Raw genomic sequence first — 9,995 nt, 5'->3', positions numbered from 1 at the left:
CTGTGCTGCGTTATAGCATTATGCTGCTTGCGCATACATGTAGCTGCATTCTGTTCTTTCTGCTTTCCCCAATTTTCGTCACTGTATTCTCTCAGCATAACAATACACGTGTGTACTAGAGCGCTTTCCCTTTCAAACTCTCTGAATAATGGATTTGTAGATGCGACTTAGCACATGTTATTATTATTATTTTATTTATTTTAAACTCGGATGTTGAGCAATAAATAAATGTAGTTTTGTGCCTAGTTATTGCACTTTCTGACTGTATAAAGTATCATGTTACAATGATGGAGAGTTACTCTTAACTCGTATCCATATGTCCTTTTCTCTTCTACATTTATTTATTTTACTAGGGTGTTTCCCACAGACCTATGGTCTTCTTACGAGAGCCCCTAGAAAGGTTGAGCATGAACGAACAAATGGGAGATAATCTGTACAAGATTTTGAGCAATCCAACCCCTTCCTTTTGTGTTCTTTTTCTTCAAGTCTTTCTTCTTTCTTCTTTCCCTTCTTCTGGCCGTCACGCTGTCACTCTGTCACTCTGTCACTCTGACTTGAGCTATCCCTTTGTCTTGTACTACTGTACCTATATGGATGTCCAGCATAAGCAAATGTAGGGACTGAGCAAGTGTCAAAAGGGCTGACACGGCACCAGGAGTGCCAGTAATACCAACTCTCCGTCCGCGCAAGAGTTTTCTTTGTTCAATTTCTGTATTCCATTACCTTTGATCATCTTTGGGCTGACCGTGTTTTTTATTTCAATGTCATCGAAAGCTTTGCTCGCGTCTATGAATACTACCAAGAGTACATAACCCTGGTATGGTATGGTATGGTATTGATTTATTTGAATTCGGTATATCAACAGTACAATGTACAACTTGGGAAGATCCGATCTGGTTATTATATGTACTCTTGGTGGTAGTGCGGTTCTGCTCTACATTTCGGGAATGCGACGCAAAGAATCACGCGAACTCTCTTCGCGTTCCCGTAACGTAAAGAAATCCAGTTCTGCTCTACGTTTCACGTAGAGGAGTCACGTGGAATGTGTGCTGGGAGTTTCCCCTTCCATATTTGGAAGTTTTCTGCCTGCCCTGCACTCGAATGCGACCCTGCAGATCCGTACGCATTTTCTTTGCGTGTGTCCCAACGTAGAGAACCTAATCTCCGAGTAGAAATCAGGACCCAAAACATGCGAAGCCGTAGACTCTAACCCAGACACCTGCTCTCTACGTGATGTCTCTGTTTCACGTATAGCAGAACCTCTCCAGTACTCCATGGATCCAGTGTGTTGACCAGGGATTTGTACGAACCCTGTGTTGACCAAGGTCCATTGCAGACCCTGAGATATGGCAAATGTGAGCTCATCCCATGTTGAATTGTAACACGTGTACATGTATTTCAATAGCCTACTGAAAATGAACTAGTAGTGAAGGATGAGCTCCTTGAAGCACCATCACAGTATACGTGGTGGGAACTCCTGGGAAGTGATGGTTTCTTTGCATTTACCAACTGAGAGGTTTGACATGCTTCTTGTGCCAGATGTGAGCTTCTCACGTGCAATACACGTTTTGTAACGTGCCATACAGGTGCCATGCAGTCGACGGGCACTAGGTGTCAACTTGCCGCCACAAGCCAGCAGCAGCAGACACGACCAGCTGTTAGGCATGGGCGGGTAATGCTAGCATTAGGGCTGGCATTATAGTCCCTTTTTCCAGGTGGCATAATGCTGGCATTATAACACCATTTCGCATGCAAAATTGGCATTACAAGTGCGCCGGTCGACAACGGTGTCATGCATGAAGCTGGCTAGGTCCAGTTCCGAAAATCGTGCATCTGAACCCGTCCGGCTTTGTCCGGAGACTTGACGTTGCAAATCAACCTTCTCAGTGAATTGTTTCAGACAACATCAGGCTCACTGCTGTTCAAGTTTTTTCTTCTACGCTTTGGCCTTGATCCAAGACGGCCTTCTTAAATCGACTTTTCCAACTTTCAAACTGGCATTATGGAGTAGTGTGAGCATTCTAAGTGGCGTTATGTACTAGTATCTAATATTGACTGAGTACGAGGTCAATATAGGAAATAAAAGCCGAGTAAAAGACCGAGGCGAAGCCGAGGTCTTTTACGAGGTTTATATTTCCTATACTGACCAAGTACGAAGTCAATATTAGATTTATCACGACAAACAGTCCGTATTTCAAATTCCAGAACGATAACCTCATGAATCCCGGTTTTATGATTGCACAACAGTTGCACCACCACCTACTCATGCAGTGACAATGCTGCACTAGGCACCGTTCAACTGCGCAACCCCTAAGCAGTCAAATATATGCAGTCAATATAGCCCTAAGGAGTGAAATATGCAGGAATATTTGACTGCTTAGGTATGGCAAAAATCTACGCGAGTCAATACTAAGGGAGTGATAAATCCTCATATCATGAGCATTGCCTTTAGCAGTATTCCATCAAATAACTAGCATTACCCGCCCATGCCTACCAGCTGTAACAAACCTGTAGCGGAGTACGAATAACAGTAGAGAGGTTGCGGCACAACGAAACGTCGTAAGATTTTGACCATCCCAGTTCGAGTAACGAAAGTTGCTACGAAGATTCGTCCAAACGCGACCGAAACGGAGCAGATACCGGTATACGAAAATATTATTCGTCACTTGGAGTACTAAAGTACGAATATTTTGCGACTTCCTTTCTCGACTCTTCGCACCTGTGCCCCGTCAACCCACTGCGAAAAAATTCACACGTTGTGCGCAACCTGACTTTTTACGAATATTCGTTCCCTTTTTTCGTTAAATTATTCGTTTCGGCGCTACGAATTTTCGTTGTGCCAACCTTTCTATTAGCCGTGAGAATGAGACGTATCAGCTCTGCACAAGGTATCGCTGCTTCACCGGCAACATTGCTGATCAAATCTTTCAAACTTACCGAACCGTCCTGCACACCGATCGGTTCATTCCTTGTCAATTGGTTCACGACCAGTTCGTGATAATAAACGTCTCTAGTGGCGTTAGTGTTGTTCTGTATTCTTTCAACCAGCTGGAGACGCCGGCAAGGGGACTAGCATGGTAGACATGGGACGCGCAATACTGAATTTGCTAGTGCAAAACATGTGTGACTTGTACCAGGACATGGTACTCTGTGCGACATGTCGTGGAAGCATGGCATGCACTCGCTTTGTCACAGAGATATTCATCGCTCAGTTGGCGCTTGCCACGATTCTACATACATATCTGAAGCAGATCGATCGTCTTCAATTTTCCATTGCATTTTGCTTGAGTTCCGTACTGCGGACGAAGGAGTGATTTTCCGTAAAAATACGGAAACATACGGAAGGTTGGCAGCACTGCTATTGAATTGTAGCACAATGTCAAACACATGCATGTACATGTACATGTATTTCAATAGCCTACTGAAAATGTTACTAGTAGTGAAGGATGAGCTCCTTGAAGCACCATCACAGTGTACGTGGTAGGAACTACTGGGAAGTGATGGTTTCTTTGCATTTACCAACTGAAATGTTTGACATGCTTCTCGTGTCAGATGTGAGCTTCTCACGTGCCATACACGTGCCATACAGTCGACAGGCACTAGGTGTCAACTTGCCGCCACAAGCCAGCAACAGACACGACCAGCTGTAACAAACTTGTAGCGGAGTACGAATAACATTAATAATGTCATTAGTCGTGAGAATGAGACGTTGTATCAGCTCTGCGCACGGTAATCGCTGCTTCACGGGCAACATTGCTGGTCAGACCTTTCAAACGTATCGAAAAGTCCTGCACACAGATCAGTTCATTCCTTGTCAATTGATTCACGACCAGTTCGTGATAATAAACGTCTCTAGTGTCGTTAGTGTTGTTAGTGTTGTTCTGTATTCTTTGAACCTGCTGGAGACGCCGGGAAGGGGACTGGGCTGGTAAACATGGGACGGGTAACATTCGTCAGCCTCTCGGTAAGTGCAACTATGTACATGATTGTGCATACACGTGATATGACAGTACAGGACCTCAACGGGAATTGTTTTAAAATCTTACCTTTTTGGTTGGTACAGTTTTTAATCCCCCACCCCCATGGCTGCTGCATGTTCCTATTGCGTGCCACACTTGGCTTTTAGTAAAAAGAAAGAAAACAGGGATTCATCGGATGTCAGCGGACGTCGCAAGTAATGTGGAAATGCATTTTGTCGCCAATATCTCCAACGATTAACAGAGGTGTTGCTGGTGGGAATGCTGGCCATAGAGCGCATGGTGCTGAGTTTGAACTAAACTAAGGTTGTTCTCCACCAAAGGACCATTGCATTCATTGCTGCGTGCCTAGTGTATCCCTTTTCCTACGGAATGCACTATCGGCAAAGTACACTGAAGAGGCCAATGATGGCCTTTCAGTGAATAGCAAGCAGCTACCAACTCCGAGGGAGGAGGTGAAGTGGATTAGAGATACCGGTATCAAGCTCTGCCGAACTTAATGGCCTCGGGATTACTGCTGGATATGCGGCATGGCCTGTGATATGCGCATGATTGTACAATGTACATCCATTCAAATTTTTAATTTTTTCAAATAACTTTTCAAATCGCTTGGGCTCATGGCGAAGGGAATGAATGCTCTACTGTCGCACTGGCTGATATACAAGACGCGTGAGTTTGCATATGGACACCAAGGATAACTTCATATCTGACACGGTAGGTAAATTATCTACATTGGTACCCTGCAAGGGCTTTATAAAGAGGAGAATAGATACCAGCTTCCAACTTCAGCATTCTTGAAGCCTTGGATAATCTTGAGCCGGGTGTACATGTATCACGATTCACAATCACGACCTGCCTGTCAAATATAATTGTATCGTTGTTGGCTGACAGGCGTAGCGAACTGCAAGCGCCATGGCATTAATTTGGCCACATATTTTTTCTGCCCTCCAAAATTAATGTTCTTCTGTATAGCGGGCCCCAGAAGATCTAGAGATTGTAATTAGAAAATGTCAACAACGAATCGGCAACATGAACCTCCAGCCACGTTGTTTTTTTCAGAGACAGCAATTGATTTTCAAGGGTCTATACACTTTTATTACACGGGAGAGATTGGAAGCTGTGTCGCCACTCTGAGTTTCGCGTAATACTAGCATCATCAGGTAACTGATGGCTCCAAAACGGGGAGCCTGAACATAAGGGGGAGTCAGGTGGGAAATTCTGAGGGGTATCATAGGGGATTCATAGCGCAAAAGTCAGGTGCAGGCGTGAAGCTGCCAAGTCTATAGACTTGCAGCAGCAGTTCCGGCGTGAATGAGAATAGAGCTGGGGGCTTAAAATTAATGCCAAATCCACACATGCTCACACCATTACACACACAAACACCCACGCTCTCTCCCCTTTCTCACATACACATACACCCACACACGAGCACGCATACCTCACACCTCAGACCTGCCCATCGCGGAAGCGATGATAGCGAACAGCTATGTTAGCCATAGCAACACTATCTTGCATAGTGTACCCACCAACCGGACTAGCTGCGCCCCCCCCCCCCCTACACACACACACACACACACACACACACAAACACACACCCACACACACACACATACATGGGTTTTTTCATCTAAATGTCCCGCTATTATCTGCAGAGGTGATTTCTTCCCTCGTCGATTTCTTTCCTGCTTTTATACCTCGATATTTAGGTACTTGTTTCCCTTCTTCCCATGCTTCATCTTCCACTCTCCTCTCCCCATTTCCCCATTTTTCTTGCGATATTTATGTGGGAGACTTCCGTGATAAGCATCCATTTGCTTTTGGAGAATCCTTTTAAATAAATACAATACAATACAAATACAATACAATACAATACACCACACACACACACGGCACACACACACTTGTTGCTCAGCAGCAATGCTCACTGCCAAATTGGTCACGTGGGTCTCCCCGGAAGAGGGGAGAGACTCAAAAGGAACCTCGGAAAGATGACTCAATTGGCTATTGAATCGCCCAACGGCTGACACCCCTGAAATCCCCAAAACTCTGGGTGGACTTAAAAATGATCCCACTTATGGGCTCACCACACCTCAGTAAGTAGGTGAGGACAAGGTGCAGAAACAGGATCGACGGCATCAGAGCATCCGTCCCGGGATCCAACTGCAGTTACCCCTGCCCCCAATGAAGGTAATACTTGCTACTACGAAGTAGTGTGGGTGGCTAAATCAGGGTGTATCTGGTATAAGCTTCACTAGCATCATTGATTACACAAGAGTTAATCTAGCCAGAATCTAGCCAGAAGCATGGCTAACAGGTATCTATACTTCAAATAGAAAGTACTCACCAGACGAGAAAGAAAGAATGTGAACCCTGGAACCAACAAAGCTGGCAGGTACAACATTACACCTTCAAGTAGCCGAGCCCTTTGGCAACAGACCCAACATAATCAGACATAAGTGTACCCACCAACATAAATAGCTGGCACCACACACACACACACACACGCACACACACGCACACACACACACACGCACACACAAACACACACACATATACACACACACACACATACGCACGCACGCACACGCACACACTCACAGAAGCAAGACTACCAGCTAGATTCACGTGATCTTGCGGACAAGGTTACGGAGGTAGAACTTGTTTTCATGACGACACTTGGACGCTAGGTCTGTCCTCTTGTTGAGGGAGCGGGTCTTGTTGGCCCAGGCAATCTCTAGCTTCTCGGCCAGACACAGGTTGCAGCGATGTTAGAGTATCGTGCGGCTCTCCTCGCAACGGACTATCTGATACTGTATGGGTTGTTTCTATCTTCACTCCCCAGATGTGTCTTGACAGTCTCGTTGAGGTCTCACGCTTCCTGTAGCGAATGGTATGTTGATGACCTTTGAATCGTGCCTTGATTGTTCCGTCCGTTAATCCAGTGTACTCTTTGATGTCGCTCCCGGTCACATGTGCCCTGTACACAATGCTCGATGTTAGACAATTTCCTTCCAGTGGACGATCATTTTTCACACGGCAGTTACGGGTTCTCACTTCCGTTGTCTTATTCTGGTGGTCGCTGCGGAGGATCTCTCTTGTGTACAAGGCTTTGCCCAACATGGGCATTTTGCACTCTTCGGACAGTGAAGCACAAGGTTTTGTGACCGGCATCCCCAGTTTCTCACCACTGCCTGAAATGTATTAAATTAATACTGGTAAACCCAAAGATAGCACCGCTAATAAAAAAATAAAAGATGATTTACGAATCAATATCTGTCCATGCACGCATCCTGTGCATGTCATTAGCATCAAAAATAGACCTTGCGGCGTTTTACTTCTCAGTCCTTATCTATAACGCCTGTCATACATGTACGTGTAGATCACGTGAGCGGCGTGATGGTGTGATTTGATTCTCGTCCTGCGACTGTCACAGTACATCATTACAATGTTCGAGAAAATGCTACAAGTTCAGGCAGCAGAGCTGGCAAGGCACCATATTTCGGAATTGTTTTGACATGAACGGTATCAACTAGTGGTGAGACTCTCAAGACAGTGAATGGGGGGGGGGGGGGAGGGGGCTGCATTCATTTTTCTTTATTGCCTCCCCTTGTAATTTCCATCTAGCTGTTTCTTGCTAGTATCAGTTCTACCACACTTATCAATCTTCTCTATTGGCGTCATGCCATCGTGTAATAAAAGAATAAGTATAGGATATTGACCAAGACGAGGTCTATATGGGAAATATAGGCCGAGTAAAAGACCGAGGTCCGCCGAGGTCTTTTACGAGGCCTATATTTCCCATATAGACCGAAGTCGAGGTCAATATCCTATTTATCACGATTCCTTTGCCATAACCCCAAAATTTGAACCTTTAGGAGCTATTTTAACATTTTTAGTATAGCATTTGTACTATAGTGTACATAGGATGTTGCCTATTTTGAGTACAAGACTGTAAGGCCTCATTTGCACGACAACGATTGAAAAACGTTTTTCAATCGTTTTCGAAACGTTTTTGCTGTTTACACGAAAACGATAATCGTGTACACTGCAACACTTTTTTCGGCGCGCAATGGTCACGTGCAAAAAGTTGGCCTGGCGCAGGCTGGCGGCGGCATGTTTTGAGTACAAGGCTCGTACTAGTAAAACGTTTTTGCCGTTTACACGAGAACGAAACGGAACGAAAACGATTGAAAAACACTTTGAGGCCGTTTTTCGTTTGAAACGTTTTTGAAACGTTTTTCAGCGTTGTCGTGTAAACGATCTTATCAAAATCTGTGGAAGCGTGTTCTTTTGAAAACGTTTTTGACAAAAACGTTTTTCAATCGTTGTCGTGTAAACGAGGCCTAAGAACAACAGAGTTCAGCATCTGCAGCACAGTGGCTGGGTGGTATAAGGGGTTGCTTGAGATTCATACTGTTGTGAGTTCAAATCCTGCTTGTTCTCTTCCTTTGTCTTCTTTCTTTCAATTTTTTCTTTTTGAAGTGGAGAGAAAAATTCTGAGTCCCTCCAAAGTCGAAAGATTACAATGCCTAAGTGGTCGATACAAGCGGTCGATATAAGCGGTCGATATTGCGGCGATATGGGTAATATAGGACCAGTCAAGGAGCACGAGAATTAGTGGAGGTCGATATACATGTGGAAGAGTGATAATGCATTTGAAACGCCACATTTTTCGCATCTCACTACACGGTTTCCAGGATTGTGCTTTGACATAGGGTCATCATTGTAACAATGATCACTATTCATACAATCAGGCACACATGCGCACGCACACACACGCACGCACGCACACACATACACACACACAGCACACACACACCATTGACCATTGGACGCCCATCGCCAGAGGCGATGATAGCGATGCTACAGCAGAAGCCATAGCAACTTGTGCTGGGATTGCACCATTCAACAGCTTGCAAGGCTGAAGAATTGACCACCACTATTCAGCCTGGTCTACACCACACAGCTTTGAAGTGGCTTTTTTCTGGCCAGTGAATCCCTACTTTTTGGTCTTTTTTTCTTCTTTTTTCCCGCACACACATCACACCACATACTCCGGCATGCACTGGCTGTTGGTAACCACCCAGGAGAATGAAAGAAAAGTCAGGAAGAGTCTGAGAAAGAGAAGAAAGACGTGTGTGACCATAATCGTCGGGAATCGAACCCGCAACCTATCGATTGGAAATCGCTGCACATACCACTGCACCATATGGGACACACACACACACACACACATACACACACACACACACACACACACACACACACACACACACACACATGCAGTCACAAGACTGTTTCGACGGATGTACGGTGTCTCCTTCGCTAAAGGAATCAGGCAGAAGCAAGTCCAAGGCAACCCAATCACAATGACTGCGAGCATGCTGCTACTTGCATCGTGACACAAACTCATTAATGACCATGTGGATCCTATCACTGGGTGTGTTATTGGAGCTGATGCTGGCTGCAGTCACTCCGGAATGATTCGTCAGCGTCGCCTGCTTCGCAGTCAGGTAGAAGAGCATCTCGCGGACACAGCCCACGTTCCCGCTAGCCGCCGCCGTATGAAGTGGCGTGTTTCCGCGACTGTCACGCTCTTCGATTATCTGATCGGCGCCCGACTCCAGCAGCAGCTTGAGCAATGGCGGACTAGGAAACTGGCAGAAGTTCTTGCGCGACTTTGCGCCGCTGACGAAGGTCTTCTTGTCGCAGACCAAGTGCAGCAGTGTGTAGTTGTTGTAGCCCTTGTGCAGGACGAAACGCTGGTAGACAAAACGCTGGGCGGCCTCGCGACAGGCCACGAAGTGGTGCGGCATGGTGGACGATAGCTTGTCCCAGACATAGAGCACCGTGAGAAGGATCCGCACTGTTTTCCCACACTCGATACCGCCGAGGGGGTGGCGGTGGAGATTGCTCCAGACAACCTCGAACAGTGCCTTCACGTCGGCATCACCTTCGTTGCGTATCTGCTCCACCAGAAGTTCTGTACATGCCGTCAACGTGGATGTCACCCCCGGC

At 45.8% G+C, this 9,995-nt stretch overlaps 2 protein-coding genes across 3 annotated transcripts in view; one reads left to right on the top strand and one right to left on the bottom strand.

The window, feature by feature from the left end:
* Nucleotides 1-3,792: 3,792 nt before the first annotated feature.
* LOC135828447 (adhesion G protein-coupled receptor E2-like) overlaps nucleotides 3,793-9,995 on the top strand; it is a 62,819-nt gene continuing 56,616 nt past the window's right edge. The window contains exons 1-2 of one of the 2 annotated variants that reach the window (XM_065340899.1): nucleotides 3,793-3,964; nucleotides 6,820-6,867. In XM_065340899.1, the coding sequence (XP_065196971.1) occupies nucleotides 6,865-6,867 (3 nt within the window). In that variant the 5' untranslated portion in view covers nucleotides 3,793-3,964; nucleotides 6,820-6,864. The remainder of the gene's footprint in view (nucleotides 3,965-6,819; nucleotides 6,868-9,995) is intronic. The other variant, XM_065340898.1, reaches the window with a different exon arrangement.
* Nucleotides 8,792-9,993, bottom strand: LOC135828452 (protein fem-1 homolog C-like). Its single transcript, XM_065340902.1, has one exon. It carries the CDS (start codon nucleotides 9,791-9,793, stop codon nucleotides 9,365-9,367), a length of 429 nt encoding a protein of 142 aa, XP_065196974.1. The 5' UTR covers nucleotides 9,794-9,993; the 3' UTR covers nucleotides 8,792-9,364.

Source organism: Sycon ciliatum, chromosome 12 (genome assembly GCF_964019385.1).
Source record: "Sycon ciliatum chromosome 12, ocSycCili1.1, whole genome shotgun sequence".
Classification (NCBI taxonomy): Eukaryota; Metazoa; Porifera; class Calcarea; order Leucosolenida; family Sycettidae; genus Sycon; species Sycon ciliatum.
The sequence above is the reverse complement of the archived record's forward strand: the minus strand, read 5'-3'. Positions and strand labels throughout refer to the sequence as shown.